This window comes from Condylura cristata, unplaced genomic scaffold (assembly GCF_000260355.1).
Source record: "Condylura cristata isolate star-nosed mole 26May11 unplaced genomic scaffold, ConCri1.0 scaffold00019, whole genome shotgun sequence".
Taxonomy (NCBI): domain Eukaryota; kingdom Metazoa; phylum Chordata; class Mammalia; order Eulipotyphla; family Talpidae; genus Condylura; species Condylura cristata.
The window spans coordinates 11494101-11520433 of NW_004567120.1; the positions used below are offsets into that span (position 1 = coordinate 11494101).

Genomic DNA, 26333 nt, shown 5'->3' on the forward strand with positions numbered 1-26333 from the left:
TTGTGTGTTTATACTACATCTCTTTATCCACTTATTTATCATTGAACACTTAGCTTGTTCCATAGGTTAGTTATTGCAGAGAGTGCTGCAATGAACTTTGGAATGTGTATATCCCTTCTAAATAGTGTTTTGTTGTTCTTCAGGAAGATACCTAGCAATAGAATTGCTATATTATGTGGTAGATCCAGCATATCTTAGGTTTCAATATTTTAAGAAACCTCCATCCTATTTTCCAGTTTCCAGAATAGACCAGACTTCATTCCCACTAACAATATTTTAGGGTTCTTTTTTTTTTTTTCCATAATCTCCCTTGTCCTCATTTGTTTTTTGTCTTTTTGGTATGGGGCTATTCTTATGGGTTTGAGGTGGTACCCCATTGTGGTTTAGATTTGAATTTCCTTGCAATAGGTGACTCTGACCATTTTTTCATGGGTCCCTTGACCATCTGTATGTCTTCTTTTGAGAAGTGATTATTTAATTCTTTTCTGCATTTTTTAAATGAGGTTGTATGTTTTATTATTCCTGTGTAATTATGAGCTCCCTACAGAACTTAAATAATAGTCCCTTTTCTGATGTATGTTGTACAAATATTTTCTCCCACTTGATAGGGTATTTTTTTCTTTCCAATGACAGTTTCTTTTGCTATGCAAAAGCTTTTGTTTTATATTACCTCATTTGTTTATTTTTGCCTTAGTTTCCCTTTTTACTGGAGTCCCCAAAGTCATCACTGAAATTAATGTAGTGTTTACCTATGTTTTTTTCTATGTATTTTATGACTTCAAGTCTTACAGCTAAGTCTTGAATTCATTTTGAGCTAGTTTTTGTGTATTGTGTGAAATAGTGGCATAGTGGTCTAGTTTTCCTAACACCACTTGTTGAATAGACTTTCCTTTCTCCCTTGTATATTCTGGCTCCTTTGTCATAGATTAACTGTCCATACAATGTGGGTTTATCTCTTGGCTCTCAATATTATACCAGTGAACTGTGTATTTATTCTTATTCCAATAGCATACTGTTTTGATCTCTATAGCTATGTAAAATAGTTTCAATTTTTCTTTATACAGTTTTTTTTCTTTTAGTTTATGCTCATCTTCCCAACTAGACTCTGAGTTCTATAATGCCAAGTACTTTGTCTTGTCTACTACTAAATATCTAGCCCTGATAACAGTGACTATAACATAGAAGAAACTGAATCAACAGAGCTAATAAATGAACAATCTTGTGACATTCCATGACTTTTGTAATGTTTTCCCTCCTCTCTTGAATCATAATTAATGACTCCATCCTCTATACTTCCACATCATATTGCTTTGACTTGTATTTTAACTCAAACTTTTTTTAAATATTTATTTGTGTTTACAGAACTGGGGTACAGGCCAGACATGCAGGGGCAGTGAGAGGATTCACCAGGGACAGAGTGGGGAGCAGAACAGGCAGATCGTCGAAGTACACAGCTGAAGGGAGCAGCAGGCAGGTCAGGAGAGGTCTGCCTCGCCATGTGGATATCACCTTGGGGCAGGCGGGGATTGAGCTCATGTAGAAGTGGCTTTAGCTTCATAGTGCTGTGCTTTAACCCACTGCACCACCAGGGAGGGTCTTAACTCAAACATTTTAACAAATAAGGAATGCTGAAAAACATCTCAATGCCTGTTCAGGAAAAAGGCACACAAAAGTTTATTATAATACAGTGTATTAAATGCAATATTTGAAGTACAAAAAGAATAGAACAAGAAGCAATGTGAATGATTTAATTGTGTGATGAATGAGACCAGGGAAGGTTTTCTAAGAAGTAGTAACATCTGGGCAGCCTTTTAAAGCTCAAATGAGTATTTTCCAGATAGATATGAAGAGGAAATCCACGCAGAGTAACTAGCACCTCCTGCAGTGTGAAAAAGCAGAGGGTACAAACAGAGCATCAATGAAGAGTAAAGCATGAGGAAGGTAGTAGGAGCATTGTGTTGAGTAACATTATCGAGGCGGAAGCCTTTGTCATGCTGAACCTGGGTTTCTCCATAAGACTGTCGTCATGACTATTTAGAAATCTTGTCCAAAGAACTGTAGAACAAATAGAACCATGATTTATATTTCATAATTTACATAATCAATTTCATGCATGATTTTGTTGCCAACCATTAGAAAATTATTTTCCTCTGAGACATTACTAGGTGGGTGAAGCCACATGTACATGGTCCACGGCCCTGCCCATCTGAAACACCCCAACTGGCTCCATCCTCTGTGGAAGAAATGGTCCTGAATCAAGCTTGCAGACGTAGGGCCCTGAAGTGTCTATGATATTACCATAAGTAGCTTTGATTTTATGGACAACACATAGGCATGAAAGGATTTTAAGCAGAGGAGAGATTATCCTCAGATTCGTGTCTTGGAAGCATCGTTTCGAAGGAAACACTGGCATCAAGGAAACCAGTTAGGATTCTATTGCAATGCTAAAAGTAATTGAGAATCTCTACTAAGGCAGTGTCAGCGAGGGATAGAGGGAATAAGATTGGGGAGATGATTCAGAGGCAAAATCAATCAGGCATAGCAACTGATTGGACATGGGAGTAGACAAGAGAGAAAGTAGTAAGGAATAATATGAAAGTTTCTTTTCTAGAAATTGACCATCAGGTAGTTTAGTGAGAGAGGTAAGACAGGAAGGAAAGCACCACTGGAGGGGGGGATAATTAATTCAGTTTAGGCCTTTTGGTATTTGAGATTTTCATGGGCTTTCCAAGTGGAGATGTCCAGTTGGTTAGATAGACACATGGATCTAGAGCCCTGAGAGAGTAGCCTGGGTTGGAGATATGAGATTGAGACTTGTCAGAAAAGATGATAACCTAAACGAGGTCTTGAGCAGTCAACACAGGGAGGAAAGAATGGTAACAACTTAGACCTGATGATACTCACTGACTGATTGGATAAATGGAATGTGGAAAAGAGCTTAAGGCAATCCTAAAGTTACTGATTTTGGAGACAAGGCAGGTGACAATTCCAATGTTGCGGTTTGAATCCCCCCCCCAACCCATCTGTTGAAGTCCTAAACCCCATTATCTCAGAAGGTGACTATTTATGGAGACAGGACCTTTAAAGAGGTAGTTAAGGAAAATTAAGGTCATATGGATTGGCCCTAATGCAATCTAACTGATCTTCTAAGAAGGGGAAATTGGCCCTCCCTGGTGGCGCAGCGGGTTAAAGCGCTGCGCTGGGAGGCTAAGCCACTCCGCATGAGTTCGGTCCCCGCCTGCCCCAGAGGTGACCACATGGCACGGCAGACCTCTCCTGGCCCGTCCGCTGCTCCCCTCAGCAGTGTACTTCGCAGATCTGCCTGTTCTGCTCCCTGCTCTGTCTCTGGTGGAGCCTCTCACCGCCTCTGGCCTGTACCCCAGTTCTGTATGCACAAATAAAATAAATCTAAAAAAAAGGGGGGGAAATTAAGACAAGGTCAGGCACAGAGGGGAAAATTAGTGAATAAGAGGATGACCATCTGCAGGGTAAAGAGATTATGTAGAAAACTGTGGAAGTACATGACATCACCTGAGAACTGTAGCTAGAGTGAGGTCATCAAGGATAGAATCATAAGGAGTATCAATATTAAGGAGCAGGTTCTGAGGAGCAGAACCAGGGCAAGGAGAACAGTCAGAGACAGGATGAAGAGAGAGAACTCATAATTGCTTTTTTCCATTCTGCTTTTAATTATAAATTAGTTGAGTACATATTGATCTCAGTCCTCAAAGGGCTTTCACATAATAAAGAAAACAATCTCTTACTCATTCCTCAATCTCCAGTACCAAGCACAGTGCCTGACATTTAATATTCCTGCAATAAATATTTGTTAAATCGAATGGAATTGAAATTAGGACTCCATTCCCCTCTCGGTATTGTTTGCTTATTTCTGGAGTGTGCAGCATGTGTTGCAACTGATATTTTAAGTTCATAGTGAAAAATCATTTCAATGTGTCCTAGGCTTGGTCCTCTTCCAACCCAACCCCCAGGACAATAGTTTTCATTATAACCTTCTGTCTTTGCCATTCTGGATGGAATTCTGTGCACAGAAGTTATATACATATATGGGTATATCTATGTAACAAATCGCAGCACAGAAGCCCCCTGGGTTCCCTCAGGCTCTGGTATGACATATTTGAGCCATATAAATTCAGCTTCTCCTCTGGCATCTGTTAGCCGACTCACTTGCAACTCCACCTCAGCAGTGGTCTCTCAGTCCTTTCAAAGCAGGGAAAGAGTACTGTGTGCTGAGAGGCCATGGCAAAGAATCCTCCAGAGAACTGTGAGGACTGTCACATTCTAAATGTAAGTTGATTCATTTTTTCTCCTTTTGAGCAGAAGCATGGTTTCACAGATTTCTGGGATTGCAAAGTGTACATTAGAAAGTAAAATCAAAAGTGACTCTGAACTGACTTGCTATGTTAAGGGTTATTGTGTATTATTTTATTCTCTCTGTTCTTTACTTAGGCAGAGGCTTTTAAATCCAAGAAGATATGTAAATCACTTAAGATTTGTGGATTGGTGTTCGGTATCCTGGCCCTAACTCTAATTGTCCTGTTTTGGGGGAGCAAACACTTCTGGCCGGAGACTCCCAAAAAAGTAAGTAGATGCACTTTCTTACCTGACGCTTCTAGTTTGAATTTGATTGCATTTAATTAGTCACTGCCGTGTGTTACTCTGAAAATGAAAATCATTACATCCTGTGTTTATTTGCTAGTGGTGTGAACAACTAAATTGAGATTGAATTTTCTCCCCCTTTTATTTGTCCAATTATTTTCAAAAGGAAAAAATGTAACTTCTGTATTTTGGTTAAAAAAAATGATAAGATGTGGAAATGTCTATTCTTCTGTAGTACTTGACTTTAGGGAGTTAAGACTTCTCCAAGTAGCAACATTTTTGCTGTTAAGAAAAAAATACTCTCCATGTTTCTCTCAATTATCTGGGTAGAAACTGATGGGAATGTAATTATATCACCACATAAGGAGAAACCACCAGAAATGGGAGCAAAGGATTTTCAGGGATTATGTTTCTGACTTAATGTATCTGCTGTGAGGACAGGCAGCAAGTTCTTTTTTCAAAAGGAGCAATTCTCAGACCTCGGTTCACATTTATTTATGACTAAAAAAAAAAAACAAAAAAAACAGCCTAGAGCTTCTCAGCTCCTTACCAGCCAGCCACAGCCATCACTGTCCCACTGAGACAGTAACACTACCAGGTAGAAACAGACACACCGAATCATTAATCACAGGTATCTCAGAAAACTTGTGATATGAGGGTCATTCAGTGAAGCTTGACAGGCTCTGTTGTAGTTGGTTTTAGTGTGCCTAAGTGTTATTGTCATTCCTGGGCTGACACACACTGGGAACCATTCGATGTGACCCAATAGAAATCATAGACCCTTCAAATTAACCATTTCTATTTGAAAGAAAATTAACAGATGCACAAGCGACAAGATGTGAAGGTGGTTTTCTGGCTTTGCCACAAATTTCTCTCTTCATGGGGGTTGCTGTTGCTGCTGTTATTAATGTGTTGTCATGAGCCACTCTTTTCTATTTGATAAGGGAAAGGCACAAATACAGGAGGGAGGATGAGACAAGAAGAAAATGGGTTGGCATGGACCTTTAGGGGTCAAAGGAGCTATAGGAGCAGAGAGGAAAGGATACAGATTGATGAGGAAGAAAGGGAAATAACAGAAAATCAACTGGACAAGTGCCCAAAAGAGAAGAGGAAAATAAGGCATAATCACCCTTGGAATCTTCACTTCTGCTTCCATACCCACTTTGATTTACTCCCAGACAAGTAAATACATTTAACTTCTAAGTTTCAGTAGGAGGGAGAATGAAGAGCAACCCCAGCTAATTTGTTTGACTTTTTATTTATACCTTAACCCAGAAAGTATGTCAATGCCTATAGTGAACTTCTCTCCCTCCCACCCTCTCTCCTCCCTGCTTCTGAACTACTTACTGTTCAGATGTCTTTCTGGAGAAGCTATGTTCAGTCTAACAAGGTGGGTAAAACAATTGAGATCAGGAAGGAAATAGCAAATGAATCATTGCCAAGATGTATTCCTATCCAATTCTATTACCATTTAACTAATTCCCAAAGTGACAGGCTGCCCACAAATTGAATCTTGGCTCCTCTGAACAAGTGCAGATGAGTTACAGCACAATAAACTCCTTTGTTCTCCAGGCCCATAATGTACTTAACTGAGTGCGGTACATAGCTGGCCCTTCTGACCGCCCGTGCATGCTTGCCTACCATGGGGCCATGTGGCCTTGCTTGTTGATTGTACCATTGGTGCTGTAAATGCTACTCGGATGTTTATGTGTTTCTCTAGATTGCAATGCTATTTTCCCGAGTGTGATTACAGAAGGCCAGGTGGGTGCCTCGCGTTTATCGTGCAAGGTATCAACCACACCAGCAGGACCCATGGGCCACTCTGCATCCTTATTCCATCATCTTTCCCTCTGGTTCCAATTCTCTTTTTAATGGATTATTTGGGGGAATTCTGTGATTCCTCAAACCAAAAGTAAAATCCAATCAGTGCATGAAGAGGAAGTGGGGTATGCTACTGAATGATGTTTATCAGAGAATTAAATACTTTACAAAGTAAACCATATTGGGATATAATTTTCAACAAACAGTGCTCAGAAATGAACTAATCTGTTGCAAAGTCATTTGGTAAAAAGAGAGTGGGTGTCTCCTAGACAGGTTTTCAACTTTGGATAAAGGTTGCATGTTCTCCATTCCAAAGGGGAGACGTGGTTTATGTCTTTGCCAGTTAAGTCCCAGCCTCACCAGGACACCAGGCTGGGTCCACTGCAAATGATAAATCCACCGGAGACAGGTGTTTCACGCAGTCTGCTATTAACTTCAGTTCCCAGACAAAGGGCCCAGGAGACCATCTTTGTTTCCAATGGCCAAGACAGCCAATAAGCCTGCCTGGGAGCTGACATATGAATCCTGGGCAGAGAACAGTCAGATTAGTCTAGAAAAATTTAGAGAGGAAAAGGGTCTGGGCATCTTGAACAAATTAAACGCACTCTCCTCTTAAGTTTACGGCCCCGCAAGAAACAGCATTTAGAAGATTCAAACACAGACACTTCTTGGCTTTTCTAGCCCCTTTTAGGACTTCTGGAGACTAGGGAGCACTTGGTGGAGAGAACTTTTGATGCTGTTGTCTTTCTCCATGACAGCCATTTACTTGCTGTCCTGGAATTTCCTCCAAACTTTTAACGTTTGCTCCTCTAGCCTCCACCACACTGCCTTTTAATTTTTTTTTGACATCTGTTTATAATAAAGTGTTTATTTAACATGGCACATCTGGTGTTGACATTTCCATACCAGTACCGCCTCCCCTTCCTTCCATTACCTCCCAGCGTGGTGTGTACAAAAACCTAGGTTCTTAATTCCAAAAGGGGTCCAGGAATCCCTTTCCCTTGCCAGGCTTGAGTCTTGTCATACACCTGAAGCAGGAGTGGGTGTGCCACACACACACTCACGCGCATACACAGGGAGAAAGTGAAACAAAGAGAACTAACTCCGGCACCCACTCAGCTACAGGCCCCCTAACCCACAGCCACACTCAGGAGCCACTAGAGCTGAATGGAAGCCCATCCTTTAAGCTCTCCACTCAGCTTTCCTCATCAGGCAGAAGGGACCTATTCCGTCCGTCCCAGAGATTTGGAGAGAGCATCACGACGAGGCTGCACTTCCAGGCAGTGACTGCTCAGGGATCTCTGAAGCGGACTCCTTGGAGAAGCATTCTGGCTTACAGCTCCCGTATTACACACTTAACTTGAAACAGCTAGAAGGCAACTCCCCAGCTAATTAATCCATCATGGAGAAAAATCAGAAGAAAAAAAAAAAAAAGCCCTGAAACTAGTAGTTCGTAGAGAGCGCACAGACCTGGTAGCCTAGCCCTTCGAATTCTTTGTAGAAAGAGGCAGAATTGTAATCTGTTTAATGAAATGCTGTTCTTCCTGCTGTGTGGGAATGGCCTGGTGACTTTAGGGCTTTTTGGAAAGATCCACACCGGAGTCGCTGGTTCCTGGAGACGCCCCCTCAACTGCGACACATTACCAGTATGCGCTGTGGAGAGGTGGGGGTGGGGGCATCCTTCTGCCACCCTGCCCAGCTCAACCACAGATGCCCATTGAAACAGCCGCGCTCAAGGCATCATTCTAAGCTGACAACCCTAGCTCAGAAAAAAACCATTTTCTTGTGACCTTTGGATCCAGCTTTCTTGATGCCTAGGTCTGTGATGCCTGCGAGGGTGATAAGCTTTCCTTCCCAGACGGCCTGGGCTTTCCCGACACAGCAGTTGGGTGGGTGGGCGTGGGTCTGGAGAAGTATTCATACCCTCAGGGAAAAATTGGAATTGTAGCTGGAATCTCTTTAGCAGGGAACTGAGCTTCACCAGATGGTGCCACGTCGGCATTTTTGAAATGAACACTCGCTTCCTTTTCTTTTCCTACACAACCATTATGGGAGCCAACTCCATCCTCTACAGAAACTCTCACTAGGCCAGCTCTTGCTCTGGGCTGCTCAGGGGCAGCTCCCACCAATTATGGAGCACCGCTGTGGCCATCTTAAACAGTCCCTTCAATCTTCTAAGTTGGCATTTGCTGAGCAACTTGGTGGCACCCCGGCAAGGAGAGACTTTGTCTTCAAAGGGAGCTGAAACTTAATGGCTGAGAGTGGGCCTGGGGCTGCAGGAGAACACTCCCAGGTAATCTGCAGGTAGTGGCCGGCTCGTGGTCAACCAGAGACATGTCCGCCCATGTCTGCGTGGGAATGATGTTGTCAACCCCACAACATTGCACCTGGCAAGGGATGTGAGCTCAAGATGGGAATGAAGCCTCCAGAGGAATTTGGTGACTTGTTCCATGTGACAAAGCTTGCAAGGGGCAGAGTTGAGCCCAAGTCCTGGTCTAGGGATTTTTTTTCCAGGATTCTTCAGCTGTCTTTAAGAATGGGGGAGGAGGAGGTAAAGTGGTGCTGGGTAGGGAAAATTTCCCAGCCAGCTTGAGTTTGTAGATGAAAGAAATGTTTTTCCTTGTTGAAAAAGAGGAATGTCTGTGCTGCTTAAGCCAATTTTTTTTCAGGGCTGAGAACTGGTGATTGAAGATGCAGAAGTCCAGCTTTGCATAAGACACAATCTGTCTGCTCTGTGTTTGGTAAAGAAATATCCAGAGGTCCTTTAATTCCCACAGGCTAGGCTGGTAGTAATATGGTACAATGAATTCCTTTCCCTTTCTTTCTTCCAGCCTAACACCTGCTAGCCAGCTATTCTGAGCATGTATTTCACCTTTGGAGAGTATACCTCATAAACAGACAGTAAAGGATGAAGGTGGAGAGAAGAGCAGCAAGATTTATCACAGGCTTCAAAAAACAAACCTAAGCCAAATGTCCTCAAATCCCTTTCAGGACAGGCTAAAGCTGCTTGCCCCCCAAACAGATCCATCACACGAAGGTCTAAGGTTGCTTGACTCTTTATAAAAAGCTTTCTTTTCTGATCTCAGAGATTGTCACAAATGGAGGCAAGAAAGCAGGGCAAAGTGTGAAAGGGGGATGTTAGGGCTCATTTGCTGCCTGAGTGGAGGATTTAACGTGTCTGAAGAAAGAATTCCTGAGCAGGGAAGAGAAGCGAGTCTGCATGCGGTGCACGTCTTCTCTGCGTTGTCTGTTTATATCTCTCCCTGCCTGGGTGTACCCACACATTCATCTCATTTCCTTTCTGAGTCACATTCCACTCCACTGCTTCCCTGTCCGACTCCAGGGTTCAGGTTCTTGTAGTTAACACCAGTCTTCTGGGTGGGTGGAGTGGGAAGTCATGGAGTGGTGCTGGAACGATCCCCCCACCCTGTTCCCTAAATGTCTCTTATATTCAGTGCCACTGTGCTTAAACCCACCATTAGTAATTTCTTCCTTTGAGTAAGTGCTGTACTTTTTTTTTTTAACAGACAAATGCCCATCGCTAACATCTTAGTATGAAATCATTTGTCAGATTGACTTCTTCTTTGACATAAGGAACCTGAAGCACCACAAAATTCCTTCATGTCTAGACAGGAGATAAAAAGACAGAGGGAGATGGGATGAGCGGGGAGGGATAGGAGGACACAGCGTGAACAGGATATGAAAGGAACAGAAAAGGGAAATTAGAAGCACCAAAGATTAACCGTCCCTATTTGCCAGTTTGGCCGAAGTGTATTCTTCATCAGACTCTGTCCTTGTTCAATTCCTTCTGGAAAAAAACTGTGAGGACAGTGTTAGATGAGTTACTGGAAGCTTGTGCTGAAAGGGGACAAAACCACTTATTCCTTTATCTCCAGAAATACCCTCATCTCCAAACCAGCGAGTTTAGTAGAGAGAAAAGCACTTCTGAGGCCAAAGGTATGAGCTCAGTCTTCATATGGGCCAGTGAAGCTTGCATAGCCATTACCCAGGCAATGTGCTCCACAGGGACCCAAGCGAGACAGTATGTCTGGGCTCGTTCAAACTCATCTCCAGACAGTCCAAACTGGGCCCCTGGCATCATCCTAGACAAAGGACAGCCTCTTCCAAAAGGACACCTTTGATTGCAGAATTCCATCTAAGGGAACATAGAGCTCCCCCCCCTCACCCCTTCCTCTGAGAATTTACGCATAACTGAAGTCATTCTGAGACCACTGCTTTAGGCATTCGACCATTGCTCACAACAGTCAAGGAGCTGGCTAGTGAACAGTCAGCACGAACCATTTCTTCTCACCAAAAACAACCAACCAAACAAAAACCCAAAACGCTTTGAAGGAATGTTGAAAATAATCAAGATCTGCTGAGCTTGGCACTTTCCAATAGTTTTCATCTAGCAAGGTGTCCAAGCGAAGAGCATTGCCAAGAGTGCAGGAAAACTCATTCCACAGAAGCACACTGAAATTCTAAATGTCACCAGTATGGTTCCATAGTCTTCTACCAATGATTGAAAATACAGCCTGTATTTTCTCTTTTGCCCAGGTAGGCAGTGTTCCAACATCCCCTAGTCTCTAACCTCATTTTTCCATGCAACAATCCATCAGTGGTGCAAGTGATGAAACAAACACCGCCTCTCCCCCCAGTGACTAGTCCTGTGGACATTTGTCTCAACAATGGATAGTATTTCTAAAGAAATTCCCTCCCTGGTGGGAGATCTGACAAGACTGGATCTGAAGTAGATGCCTCTTCCTCTACCTAGGTCAGGCGGACTGAGAGCTCAATTTGTTGCCATAGGTAGATGTTACTCAAGCTGGCTGCAGATGGTATTTATAACTAGATGCAAATAAAAGGCCTAAAGGAATTGCTACCTGTTACAAAACAGACCAGACTTCCTGAGTTAACTGTGTGTTTGCTGGAAGATTCTAAAGGCTGTTTTGCTTCCCCTTTTAAAATATGGTCTCTTAAAAGGCCTTGCCAATGCACAGAAATCTCTCTTTAGGAATATGAGGAGATAACATTGATAGGTAAACTTATTCAACAGAGTTGTCTGCCTCTCTTAAGGCACTGTCTGGTTAGAAAGAGTTAATGTCATTGTCTCTTGTTTTCCTATGCAGTAACTACAAAGCCTTTTCATGCTTCAAGTAACATTGTTTCTACAAACCCTTCCAACTTGTTTTTCTACTTGAGTTGGGGAAAATTTGGCCAGGTTAAACTAACATACAGTCATGGGACACCAGCAGACTGAAAAACAGCCCAATGCAGCACAAGCTCTAAAAGACTGCCACTAGGAACTATATCATTAGAAAGCAACACTGGCTGGGTAAATGACTTGCTTTAATTTCCCAAGTTTTTTCATATGGAAAATGACTATGAAGAACCATGCTACTCAAAGGCTTATTAACAGCAGGGATAAGATCAACTTCCATCAGGTCTGGCCTAGTTGGTGATAGGAAGCAAATTCCCTGGACTTATTATTTGCTTCAAGCAATAGACATGTCCTCTGTTATAGGTAACAGGCTTACTGCTATACTGGAACACTCTATGAGACTGCTCCCCTTGAACATTTGAAAAAGAATCACTTCTTAATAATAACAACGAACAACTATATACCAGAGACATTTTATGGGAGTGGAGTGGAGAATGGGATAAAAAATGGGTGGGAGCAGGGCATGGGACTATGGTGATGGCACACGGGTGAGTTGGTGATGTGATGGGAAGTCCACAGGGACTGCAGCTGAGATGGAAAAAGGCACAAAATGATGTAAAAACAAACTGTTATCATTAAAAAAAAAAAAGAAACCATATCTTTCAGAGAGCAGAGTAAATCTGGGGTTTTGTTTCAACCCCTAGAAAGGCCTGATAAGCAACCTTTCCAAGGCACTCTTCTTGGGACATCCCATATTATTTAGTGGTGGGGGGGACCTTACTCAGCTCTTGAATTCTACACATGGGAGAATCTGGAGACCTTGAAAGCAACTGAAACAGGTTTGGAAAACAGAACTCAAGAACACACTGAGATGGGTTAGCCTGTAAATGAGGTTGGAGGGAGATAGCAAATGTTCTGAGGTTTAAAGGGCAGGCAAGAAGCAATGGTGGGTAGGATAAGATGTTGCCTTGGTCTTAACCAAGGAGTACAGTCTTCGGATTCTAACAAGGAGGACTCGAAGACTGGATTCAAGCCAATTTTCAAGCCCCTGAATAGATAAGGCAACAAAGAACAACACCTTATGATTCTACATGTGCTCAAAACTCCTTCTCAGCCTTAGTGAATCTCACAGGGATCAAGGGCATGACCTCTGTGAAGCTGGACAGGGAAGTGGTAGCTTAAAGAAGCATAGGTTTGAAGTGATTCCTCTGTTTAACTCAAGGGAAAAATACTTTACAGACTGGTTTGTAAAATATCATTTGCTGTTTAGTCAGCGCTGCCAAGAAAACTGTTGGAATTCTTAGTAATTAGCTCAGCAACTTGGCTTAAATATAAAATACTGGCTCAGAAGGGATCCCCATCTCAGCTCCAGTGCCAAAAAGCACTTCACTTTAATCTCAAGAATTCCCAAAGGCAAAGTATGGAGATGGCACCTCGCTTTAAAGCCTCTGGAAAGAGAAGGCACCACAGATATGACCCAATTAAAGTGCCTGACAAACAGACACACTAAACATCTTAGAGCTTGTTTTCTTCTGTCATCCCAGACATATGACATGGAGCACACTTTCTACAGCAATGGAGAGAAGAAGAAGATTTACATGGAAATCGATCCCGTGACCAGAACTGAAATATTCAGGAGTGGGAATGGCACTGATGAGACATTGGAAGTACACGACTTTAAAAATGTAAGTTGCCTATTTCCTCCTAAGCCTTCCCACTAAAGGTATTAGAATGTTTGAGTCAGGGCCCCCATTTAATTTACAAGACAAAAACGTTGCTTTGGGGGCCCTCCCTGATAGTGCAACTGGTTAAAGCGCAGGGCTGTGAAGCCATCTGCAGCAACTGCAGCACGAGTTTGATCTCCAACCAGGGAGCTGACCCACATAACGCTGCAGGCCTCTCCAGTCTCGCCCTCGGCTCCCCTCAAAAGTGTATTTCAGTAGATCCACTTGTTCTGCTCCCCACTCTGTCTCCAGTGAATCCTCTCGCCCCCTGCAACTCTGGCCTGTACACCAGTTCTTATATGCAAAATCTTTTTAAAATCTTATAAAAAAATGTCTTTGCGTCAAACTTTGCTTCACCAGGGGCCCTGACACACCCTGTGTCTCAGTTATGGCAATTTCAGGAAATTTTGTTATTTTTCAAACTTTGTCTGTTTTATAGGGGTACACTGGCATCTACTTTGTAGGTCTTCAGAAATGCTTCATCAAAACTCAAATTAAAGTGATCCCTGAATTTTCTGAACCAGAGGAAGAAATAGATGAGGTATGTAAGAATGTAAGAATAAAAACAATGGTGGCACATGTCATAATTGGGGGGAATGCTAATTCTATGCCAGATATTGTATTAGCCACTTTAACTATCATTTAATTCTTGCAATGATCCTACAGGTAGGTATTCCAATTATCCCCATTTTCAGATGAGGAAACTGGGATTCAGAACTGAAAGGTGACTTGTGCAAGGTCACATAGCCAGTAAGTAGCACATTGCAATCTTGAACTCAAGCCTCTAAAATCCATACTTTGACACTGGATACCAATGAACTTTATGTTCATTTGCTTCCACATCAAAGATTCCTAGTAAGAGAGGTGAGCCAGAGCAACCAAATCAATCCTTCCTGAGATAAAGTCCTTTAAACAAGTCCCCAGACCACCTGGACCTTTGCCACTTTGGTCACTGTGACTTTCACCTATTTTAAAGATTTCAGTTCAGTCAGTTGACCATTTTAGCTGGAATAATCTGCATTTTAGTGGAATAATCTGCATTTAACCTCACCGGGAAAGGCAAAAGCTAAGTGGTGAGAACGCCAGTATAATACAAACGCTCTCAGAACACACTGCTCGGCCGGGGCCAGGCAATCGCTGGAGCCCTTACTAGCGGAGATGGGGGATGATTCCTAAGGGACACCCAAGCATAAAGCCTGTAGTTACAGTATGTTGGTCTCCGCAGAGGAAGAAGAGGGAAACTTAGCTAAGGTTTGTAGCCAGAAAGAAACTGTTTAGTTGGTTTTACTTTAGTGTTTAATTGGCAGATCTACAGTGAGATTATGGCAATGGCACCATGGCCTCTCTCTCTACCATAAATACCTCTTTGTCTTTTTTCTCTCTTCCCCCCTCCTTCCTTTCTGCTTCTCTCCCACCCAAATCTTCCTCTTAATTATTTTCCTTTTCCCTTACACAAGCTTCAGAGTAGTCACTGACTTACATAGATATTAATCTTTCATGCTATCGATCTTCTCATGACCAGAGAATTTCTAGAATTTCAGAGAAAAGGAAAAGACTTCCATAAAGGTGATGCTCTGCCCAAGGTCTACAGTAGTGAGTGTAAGGTCGATGTGGCCAAGGAACAGACCAGTTTCCAGTTTCCGGATATTAGGAATGACTATAGGTATTAGCAAGTGAGATACAATGAGAGAATAATAAAAAAGACAAAATGCGTCTATATCTAATATCATATGCTGATTTTTTTTTTTTTACAGAAAATACTGTAAGCATTGAGCAAGGCCAGTTAGCACTGAGGGCCTGAACAGACACAACAGGCCCATCGGTCACATTTTGACCCATATTTATTCTTTTATTAATTTTGTCAAATCCTTTAAATAATGCAATCGGTTATCTTTGATAGAGTGAGATTTCTTTATTTCCATTGAAATCCTATTTTTTCTCAATTCAAGCTATAGATATTTTTCTGAGACAAACTTGTGATCTGGAATGGAAAAAATCAAAAACCCTCTTATTCTCGTCTTCCCTCACCACTGTATCCATGGTCTGTGCATGTAAACATGCAGAGCAGGTATATAAATAGCCCTGATTTTGCTAACAAAGCTAGTCAGCATACTAACCTCATTTTATGTAGTCCCTTTCAATACAAGGTCTTTATAGACTCAAGGGCAAAGGAAGTAAGACTTAAGAGCTGTAAATGAGTGGGTATGAAATTACACAAAATAATATTTCAGATGCTAAACAAAACAATGAAACCATAAAGCTAGAAAGAAGTAAGAAATGTTTTAATAGTTGTAATTTATTAAAAGTTGAAGCTCAAAACACAAGTATGAACGAAGACAATTGCTTCCAGAAGAGATGGCACTGTTTCTGACTATTCAAGAAAAGAGATGTAAGGGAAAACATTCCAGTAGACAAACTCTAAACATCTAGAATAAAAGGAATAAAAATGAGGCTGTAGCCAGTGAAGTCATAAACTGGAGATTTGAGTTTAAAGCAAAAGATGAAGTATTTTGTATGATAACCAACTACCTTTAACAGGCTAAACTTGTAAAACTGAAACATTATATTTGGTTTCTATTTAATTGATCTGATCAGTTTGGATTTTTGCAGCTTGAGATCAAATACTGTTTGCAGCCTTTGTTGTAAAACTAAAACAAGGCAGTCACTCACAAGATCCATTTAAAGAGAGGAAAGAAATGTAAATAACTCAGAGTTCCAGCGGCCCAAATTAAAATATAATGACCCAGTGGGAGGCCCAGAAATGATGGGGAGCCTTCCTGACTTTAAAGGCTGTTTAAGTGAACAGCCTTACTATTAAACTCAAGAGGGGTGGGGGAATCAATCCTTAACTCTCCCAAGGGTGCCTAGTGCATGCAAAGCGCAGAGCTAGCTCATGGGCAGCCTTGGGATTGGAAGTGTCATTCAGATTCATAACAGAGCATTTTTAAGTATCCAATAAAGTCTCACTCCTTTTATTAATTTCTCGGCCTATCCACACCTGATGTATTTTTTTCTTTCAGAATGAAGAAATTACCACAACTTTCTTTGAGCAATCGGTGATTTGGGTCCCAGCAGAAAAGCCTATTGAAAACCGAGACTTTCTTAAAAATTCTAAAATTTTGGAAATTTGTGACAATGTGACCATGTATTGGATCAACCCCACTCTAATAGCAGGTAAGACTTCCTCCTCCACTCCCTCCTCTCCCCCCCTCCCTCTCCCGCCTCCCTTTGAGTCAGTAACAGGTTAATGTTCCCAGCATTCAGAGACTACATTTTTAGGAAAACAAATGATCAGCTTATATCTTCTTAGATGAAACTGTAAATGCTGGCTGCCAGTGAGGAGAGAATTTTTCACAGCCAAGTTATAAATCAGATAAATTAATGCTGACAGGCTTTTAAATATCCCAGCAAAGGTAACACCACCTTAATGTGACTAGTGATAGCAAAAACCCTAATCTGTCTTTCTTTGCACATCTATATTCATTGCAGTCAGGATACCAGACTGTTGCTCAAACCACCCGTGGGCCCAACCCAAAACAGAGGAGCTAGGAGTCAGAGCAATACTTTGCTGTCCCAAGATAAATTCTCCAAATCAAATGGTGTCATTTCCCCAAAAGATAAGACAGTTGCTGCAATACAATTGTCTTTAAGGCTAGAGGAAAGAAGATTCCCAACACTCAACTTCCAGTCATCCACAGAGAAGGCAAAATTCATTGGATGTCTCATTCTTCCCAGCTAATATAGATGTCATTCTCAGCAGCACAGATTATTATATTACCCAAAAGTTGCTGCTCCCACCCAAGGCATTGCTGGCATTCTCTCACCTTAAAAAAGGCAACTAATGCCATGTGGTGTCGAATTGGAAGCCAGAACTGCCTTGGCACCCCTTTTCTAAAGGACAATAGTGGCAATCTGAGCGAAGTCTAAGGTTTTAGTTAATGTATTTTCTCATGGTTAATTTCTCAATTTTTATAATTGTACCCTAATGATGTGAGATGTTAACATTAGGGGAGACTGGGAGAAAGATATCCAGGAACTCTACACTACAGATGTCACTCTTCTCTAAATCCAAGATTATTTCTAAGTAGAAAGTTAAAAATTTAAGACCAGAAAGAAATGGGAAGAGGACGGTGGACAACCAGCACTTAATCAAATCTAACAACTATCTATTGAGCACCTACTGTGGGCAAAGTCATTGTGGAAAACACAGAAGTCCTCTGTCTTCAGGTTTTTTTTTTTTTTTTAAGTCTACTCACAAAGCAAAGCAATAAATGTTTAAAGCCAAATAAGCCAAGAAAGAGTCTGGGGATGGGGTGGGGGTGAGGGGAAATAGTCACCTTTGCACATTTGTTTTAGAAAATCCCCTTAAAATATCAACTGAAGGAGCATGGAGAAGTCGCTCATGCATACCTGAATGATGTCAGTGAGAAGACACAATGAAAATATCTTCCCCCAAGTATTAGCCCCCCAAGTTCCTTTTGCAGAAACCTTTCCAGATCGTTTGTATCTTGGTGTAAATACCACTTGATATGTGTTATCTTAGTTTCGGAGTTACAAGACTTTGAGGAGGATGGTGAAGATCTTCACTTTCCTACCAATGAAAAAAAAGGCATTGAGCAAAATGAGCAGTGGGTGGTCCCTCAAGTGAAAGTGGAGAAGACCCGTCACACCAGACAAGCAAGTGAGGAAGACCTTCCCATAAATGACTACGTGAGTTATGTTCATGTTACTCAATTCAGAGGAAAAACTATGAGCCCTCACCAAACTCAGTACTCCTCAGATCACAGCCATTGGATGAATGGTTGTGACTTGCACACAATATATTTAAGAAAATTGGCATCCCCAGGAGGTTCATTCAAATCAGGCTTGGCTTGATCTTGATTGATGTATCTCTGTGATCAGTCTAGAAGTTTAATTTCTCACCAGTCCCCAAATCATATAGCTGTCCAATCCTCCCTTGTTTGGTGGTTCTTTTCCTAGTGAAATTTCCCCTCCAACATTGGCTTCTTCTTCTTTCAGACTGAAAATGGAATAGAATTTGACCCCATGCTGGATGAGAGAGGTTATTGTTGTATTTACTGCCGTCGAGGCAACCGCTACTGCCGCCGCGTCTGTGAACCTTTACTGGGTTACTACCCATACCCATATTGTTACCAAGGAGGGCGGGTTATCTGTCGTGTCATCATGCCTTGCAACTGGTGGGTGGCCCGCATGCTGGGGAGGGTCTAATAGGAAGTTTGAGCTCAAGTGCTTAAACCTCTGGAAGCCAACATATAATAAATACATGCTATCCAATGAATTTCTGCTTATGAGGCATTTGGCTTCTGTTAGCCAGTAATCTAGAATGACTTGTAGGTAATTCCTCTCTTTGTGTTCTAATAAACTTCTACATCATCATCAATGGCCTGATTGCTGCTGAACACACTGGGTAAGTGATTGCCATGAATATTGCCTGAAACTGAAATAGAACAGATCAGTCTGACATGGACATTACAATGATGGAAAGTTGCATTTTACCAGGTTTGGGTAGTGGGAAAGGGCAAAGCAAAAGGGTTCTCAAATACCACATTTTATAATGCTATATTGAGAAAGTGCAAATGAGGAGCTGATGATAAAATGCCCCCATAAACTGATGCATATAAACATGTCCTTTGTTCCTTGGCTCAGTGTTTAATTATCTGAGGGACATATTGTGAACTTGCTTAAGCCTCTATTAAGCCACTGGACAGGCAGTGAGTTACAGCAGGCCAACACTAAAATATTCCAAGCTTGAGGCTCAGCAAAGGAGAAAGCTAACCTAGCAGAAAGAGCCCCAGGCTCTTCTCCAGTGAACAGGATCATCTTTGGACAAGTTCAACTTTTCATAACCTTCGGGTATGACTTCTGTTTAGATCGGTGTCTGGTCACCTACTTTTCAAGGCAATTGTCAGGCAAGGGGGGCCCCATAAATAGCATTCCTAGAAACAGGAAGTGGCTGAGGTAAGAAGTCAAGTGGGATTTTTTTCCTCTTCAAAACCACAAGGAACTAGGAGTCTGTTACTTTCTTTAAGGAGGGATAAGGCCTAGTTCTCAGGCGCCTGAGACTTTACTCAGAAAAAACAAAAAAGTTGCAAAGGGGAGAGAAAGAAAAGTAGTTGAGGGTAATGTTAACTTTGATGTTCCAACGGGTTTTAGTTTCAGAATTCCTGCTCCACCAGTCAATCAGCCCTTATAACTTCATTTGAAGGGAAACCCCTTTGTTGCTCAATTTCAAAGCTGTGTCATGAAAACATCGGTCTGGCACTGTGATTTGGAAAAGCATTTTCAAATAGCAAAATCTTCACTGAGCTGCTTGTGGACCAAGAGCCCACCCCTCCCCAGCCCACCCCATGCTCCCATTTAACAGTTGAGGAAGTAAATAGAAACAGATTTGCCCAAGGCTGTGTTAAGGTTAACCAGCTCTTCATTGATAATTAGCATACTTGCCAGACTTGAGTTGCCAATTTGCACAGAATGAGAGCACAATGAGACATAATCTAACAAAGCAACATCACTGAAAAAATTTTTGTTTTTTTAGTAATGAGTTAGTACCCATCTGAGAACTTTGAAAGACTTCAGGTATCAAGCACTAATTTGAAGTAGAAAAATGTAAAGATCGGACATTAGTTTGAGGTTTGTGAGCTTTATAATATTCTCTATCATTGTTTTAAAATAAATTATTCATTTTAACAATGGTTTTTAAGATCAGCTAATAATTTTAAATTCCCAAGACACTCAATTTTATGCAGTCTGCATTGTACTATTGTACTGTATATATACTATTTTCTGTGGGGGACACGAATTAAGGCGAGGGTACACTCTTTATTTCCAAACAAAGATAGGACACCTGAAATACAGAACCCAAAATACAGAAACACATGCACAACTAGTTCCAGTTGTACATGACATTCTGTAGATACATATGCACAGCACAGAAGTACGCACAAGAGGTTTAGAAGGTTCCTCCTCACATTTTACGGCTCAATGTTCCTACTCACAGTATTTTAATCCAGGAGACATTTCTTATTCCACTGAGATACCTCGACCTGCACATAATCCCCTATTGAGAAGTGTGATCCTCTAAATCAGGCAGGCCATTAGTTCAAAGGAAAATACAACAACCATTCGAGTCATCTCACACTTTTGAAAAGATCAAGCCAAAAACAGAAAAACCACCAAACCCGAACATAGTGGTCTTTCACTTCATAAATGCCCAGGCTATGATCTCTCCTGTCACAGATTTCTGTACCTCGTTCGAGTCCCATGTAAACTCGTTACGTCAAGCCTGTGCTTCCCCTCAGGCCAACCCCACTGAAGCCAGGGGTGCTGCTCTTCCTTCACCACACTTCCCTAAGCATAGCTGGTGGTCACAAGAAGCAACACCAAAGTCTATAGTCCAAGTCAGAAAGACCTTGTAGTAATTCTAAAGTGTCCCTGTCTACTTCAGCCTCTCCCCAACCACTTCCAGCTTGTCCTAAACCAGCCCTCAATTATGCTTATGGTTCAGGCCACAGGTTACTTCCCGGCATAACTATTTGAGTCTCCTCCCAACCAAGTTCTCAGGCTGTCAACTGAAGCTTAAATAAATGCTTTTACAAGAAATGTATTTATCACTTATAGATTTTGTGAAAGCCATTCCTTTTCCTGAAAGTCTGTAATAGCGACTTACTACATTAAGGATCACTTGCATTCAAATAGTCCTTCTTCAATCCACCCGTAACCACCATCATCTCTTCCCTTTCTCCCAGCATGCCTTTGCTTTTCTCAGGCACAATAGCTTCATGCTCTATTTGTCCAGTCACCCCATCCATCTTCTTTACAGAGTTTTCTCTCACTAATTTGAAGAGATTTTTTTAAATCCTATTTTCCACTTACCTAAACATGAAATCTAAATCCTTTCTCCTTCATTCCATGCCTGTAAAAGTTAATATATCATTCAATGCACAAACAATTTACATATGAGTTTAATTTGCAAGTTTTAAACACAACCTCTCCCATTTTGCTCTGTGCAGAACCTAGCACAGTATTGAAATCATATAACAGAAGCATGTAGGTGGTTTTTAATTATTTTTGAAACAGGAGGCAATGAATGAGAAGAGAGGGAAGAAGGTGGAAGACAGAGAGGAGACTGCAGAAAGAACACAGTGACAAGGCTCTTCAGAATATTATTTACAAAAAGTTGGCTTTGAGTCCTATTGCAATTTGGGACCTAAATTCTTATCTAAGTTAAATCCATCTTTGTTATTCCTTATCTCTTGACACACATATGAAGAATGTCTCTAATCTCAGGATGATCGAAAGCACAATGATTGCCCACAGCTCGGATGAGCTATTTCCAAACAGCAAATGCAGGTCATTTGCATTTTCTTCTCAATTTTCAATGAGTCCATATAGAAAAAAGCAAAATGGATGTCTGCTGTGAAACCGCAAGAAATATCATATTAACTTTCTAATTCTTTGGGGATCTAAATTCCAATCAAGAAAAGTCAGTTGAGGCGAGGCCATCTATTGCTCCCACTCAGCACAAGGACACTGTGCATTAGTGTGCTCAGTGCCTTCCTGCACACCTAAAATGGCTCTTTGGCAGGACTAGGGACAAAGGAAATCTATTTCAAGTCTTTATATATAAGGCTCACTGTCTGGCAGAGTCCAAAACTGTCACTTTGGCTCCTAAAGTCTAACGCTGAAAGCTTACGGAGATAAATATGGACCTTCTCATTCAGGCTGTCAGGAAATGCGTGGATCTATTTTATTTATATCCTTAAAAAATGATTTCATTTTGGCTTTCCTTTTTTGAAGAAGTTCTGGGGCTTAATTCTGCTGACAACATGCTGTTCCCTAACAAGAAAGAAAAGTGGCTCCGTATTAAAAACCAGGTATGAATGTACATAAAAACGTGTCTGTGGCTCATTCCAAAGTACTGTTTTTAAGTCTCCTGTAGAACATTAATTTGCATGGAAGCTACTTACCCCAAGGACTGCACTGATCATCTGTCTGGATCACTAATCAATGCTGGCATTGGTAGCCTAACGTGCACTAGTCACTTGCATACTTCCATCTGCCTACCTTTCCAACATTCACTATTTGACAGTCAGACCTGTTGTCCTTCCTAAAACACTCGGAAGGAGAGGCAAAGTGAACCAAGGGAGACAGGCCAAGTCACAATAGATCCCTCAACCAAAACAAAGACCAGTAACTCCACAGTGCTGAGATGATCTCCAGCAGTGATGTGAATATATAGTTTATATTTATCCTTCTGTGCTATGCTGTCATTTGCCATTTGGAATTTTCCACTGATAGCAGGATTTCTGCCAGTCTTACTTACACAGATGTTGGCTACTAAAAGTTAATTCAGGCTCATACCCATATCAATCGTCAGTGAGCCAAGAACAAGACACCTGGCAAAAGTAGGGGGGTTGGGGCACATGCCTTAGCAGTCATTGAGTTCTGAAGTAGAGAGTTAAAAAAGGAAGCTTTGTGACTAGGATTTTAGTTTGCTTATTTTGCAAAAGGCTCATGTGTTAGGCTGACTCACAGATTCACTGTGGCCACTGAGATCCACTCCTCGGACCGGGGCTGCCTCTTCACAGCAGTGCCGCTCTAGTCATGTGTAATTATCCGGTGTCCGTTTAAAGTGTCAATCCGCCATGTTCACAATAATAGCTTGTGATGTTCTGATTATGCTAATCATATCAAGTTAAAATCCAAATGGTTTGTGGTTGACCTTTTACATTTCCTGTTCCTCCAGACTACTCGCTGAGTGTCTTTCTACCAGGGCATGTCGATCTAAGAGAACTTGTATGCTGGTAGCATCAACAAGGTCTGAATAACCCAGCATTCCAGCCTGCTAGGCACTGGCAAGGCAGATAGACCATAGGTTCATCTCTTGATTGTCTGGTCATTTATAATAGATGTAGCATAAGATCTGTGCCCTCTAAACAAATAACAAAGTAAGAGAGAAAAAAATTTTGAAATGTTTCAGGATAGCAAGACTTCTCTATATGCTCTCAGAGACCAAGAACTTGTCTTTCAAAAGACAATAGTTATAGTTTCCTCAGAGTCAGCCTATCAATCCTGCTGTGAGGTACTCAAAACCCTGATTGCTCAGCGGTATTTGTCTTCCTTAGAAACAACTTCAGCTGCATGTAACAGAAAATCCCCAAATGATGCAATCTCAGAAAGGTAGAAGTAGGTAGAATAGGAGCTCGGGTAAACTGCCTCATATATTGTCTTTTGACTCCACACCCCTCGGTATGTGGTTTCCATTTTCAAGGTCATCTTGCGATCTAAGATGACCTCAGTTTGAGCCACCATGCACACATTTACATTGGCCTCACAAAGAAAGCCTAAGCAGAAAAAAAGCCAGTCTATATATTTTAAAGATTTATTTATTTATGCATACAAAACTGGGGTATAGGCCAGAGGTGCAGGGGCAGTGAGAGGATTCACCAAAGACAGAGTAGGGAGCTGAACAGGTTGATTGATGAAATCCACTGCTGAGGAGAGCAGTGGGCGGGTCAGGGGAGGTCTGCCATGCCATGTGGGTCACCTCAGGGGCAGCGATGGAACTCATGCTGAAGTGGCTTTAGCTTCTTAGTGCTGTGCTTTAACCCGCTGTGCCACCTGGGAGGGCCCGCCAGGCTCTATTTCTTAAGGAGACTTCACATATATGTTTTAAACCTGAACTTGGCCACATGGCCAATGTGGCTTCAAAAGAGACTAGTAACAGTCTTTGTTCTGAGCACAGTATCACACCAAATGAAATCAAGATCTTGTTCCTACAGAAGCATGTGAAAAGTCTTGCTGGGGGAGGGAATCACAGATCTCAGCCACACATAGGAATATGTTGCAGGACCTAGAAGCCCAATTATTAAAGTCACCCCTTTGTGTTACCTTACTGTCATTCAAAATCCATTGAATGCAAATGAATTACTGGGAAAGTGACAAAACATTAACAAATTAAGCCCCATTCTCACAGGATGACAAAACATTATCAAATTAAGCCCCATTCTCACAGGATGACAAGCCAGTCTCTGAGATAAACTTTTTTACCTGAAGAATGTGACCATATGTAAAGGAAACTAAACATGGAGAAACAACAGGGAAACAAAAAGAATATGTAAATAAAAATCAGCGACAGGATTCCATGAACTCAAGGTGTTATAGGTCAAAAGGTTGCAGCTGGTAGAAAATCAACTGCTGTTTTACTTCACAATTTCTCGGGGGACTGATCCGGAGTCTATGTAGATTACAATGGTTATTACAGCTACTGTAGCCTGTAGACCATACTCCAGAGTAGCCTATCCTGAAGCAAATGATTCTATACGCTATTGTCCTCTGCAAGGCTGTTATGTATTCATTTCTTTCCATTTTTGACCAGCAAGTAGGGAGAGGGTTGTCAATGAACACGTTGAAAAAAAAACTTTCAAATCACTCTAATTATTTCTGAATCAAAACAGATTACTATTTTGAAGAAAAGTATGAGGATGGGTTTTTCTTTTCAAAACTCTTAATCAGTTTTTGGAGTAAGACCTTTATACAATGAATATTATTCATCAAAGAGGTTTTGTTTTGACAGACTTAAATTGACTAGAGAAAGTTCATCTCCTACTTTATGGGGAATCAAAATGTGTCTAGTAGAGCAGAGTAAATTTCACGACACATCATCCGCAGAGCAGATGTGAGACTTTAAGGCCAGAAAAAACAAGTTTTATTTTACTGTCACCCAGGGAAATTTCCTTTTTCTTTCAAGTAGCCGGTAATCCACACTTATTTTTCTAAGTCTTCACTCTTTGCACCATCAATGGATCCCATCTGTCATTCCTATGAATATGGCTTTTGAGATATAAAAGGCTGTAACCAATTTATAGACCAATCCCAGGAGCATAAAAGCCTTTATATTCAGAGAAACTACAGTGACTATTTAGGCCACCAGAGGAAAAAAAATACAGAAAAAAATTTACTAGTTTGAAAGTTATTCACAGTCTTCAGGCCAGCCAACACAAACTGATTCCCTACAGCACATTCATTGAGGGCATTCAATAAATATTAACCAACATTCCCCAGGGTTATATTTAGGCATCTTAAGCATGGTGCCCATGTTAAGTACTGAGTGACTTCTACACAAAACTCTACATGTTTCATGTCCAGTCCAATTTCTTTCCTAAAACTTGTTTTCCCAACGTCTGCAATTTATTAATGAACTAATCCTTCCCTTTCAGTTTATGAAGTTTGCACAGAAAACACTGAGACACATTTTCATTTGAAGGTGGTCTCAGCCATTTTGACGTTGAAGGGTTGGAAGAAGGGGAGGGGAAACTGATGGATGGGTGTTTTAGCTTTTTCCCAAATCCCCCAAATCCTTGCCCTCTCAATTTCCTTTTAGATGTTAAGTAAACAGTCTAAGAATTGAGGGGGAAAATCTCAGAATCACACAACATTGAATTTATTTTTCATCAAGCATTCAGGTATTTTCCTCCAGGTGTCTAATGCCACATGACAAATTACATTGTTTTTAAAAATTGAATAATTCAACATATCATTATTTTCCCCACACTTCACATTTCACGCCTGATTCCAAGTGCTTAACTGGATTGCATGTTACTCATGAAAGAATGTTTTATTTTCTGGAGTGTCCTGTCCAGAAACCCATACTTTTCAGATATAAAGGATTTCAATGACAAAGTTTCATTCTGTGTCACCTTTAAAAAATGAGCAGTCCTGCCCCGAGGGTCACCTTGCTACCCTACATACAAGTGGCCCTAGTCTATTATTAGCCAAACCTCAGGAAAATATTTCCATAACGAAAACAGACCAGCTTGGAATTCTTTGTTATACAAACCCTAAGATCAATAGACTGAATGTGCTCCCTACTGGTAAAATCGAGAGCTACAGCCAGCATCAAAAAGCATTTGACAAAAGCCTTCCAGGAATAGGAATTAAACACTTGTTTACGATGCCCAGAAACTGTATCTTGCAGCCTAGTTCAAAAA

At 41.3% G+C, this 26333-nt stretch overlaps 1 protein-coding gene across 1 annotated transcript; it reads left to right on the plus strand.

The window, feature by feature from the left end:
* The first annotated feature begins 4031 nt into the window (after nt 1-4031).
* TNMD (tenomodulin) lies at nt 4032-18720 on the plus strand. The gene is made up of 7 exons (XM_004685637.1): nt 4032-4305; nt 4468-4599; nt 13144-13284; nt 13763-13864; nt 16344-16497; nt 17867-18033; nt 18343-18720. The coding sequence occupies exons 1-7, from the start codon at nt 4258-4260 to the stop codon at nt 18550-18552; spliced, it is 954 nt and encodes a 317-aa protein (XP_004685694.1). The 5' UTR covers nt 4032-4257; the 3' UTR covers nt 18553-18720.
* The last annotated feature ends 7613 nt before the right edge of the window (nt 18721-26333 follow it).

What these genes read in the sequence shown, in the direction of transcription:
- TNMD (XM_004685637.1), top strand. Translation starts at nt 4,258, where the DNA reads ATGGCAAAGAATCCTCCAGAGAACTGTGAGGACTGTCACATTCTAAAT. An exon ending in AGGACTGTCACATTCTAAAT is followed by an intron (nt 4,306 to 4,467) that starts GTAAGTTGATTC and finishes TTCTTTACTTAG; the next exon opens with GCAGAGGCTTTTAAATCCAA. An exon ending in CAGAGGAAGAAATAGATGAG is followed by an intron (nt 13,865 to 16,343) that starts GTATGTAAGAAT and finishes TTTTTCTTTCAG; the next exon opens with AATGAAGAAATTACCACAAC.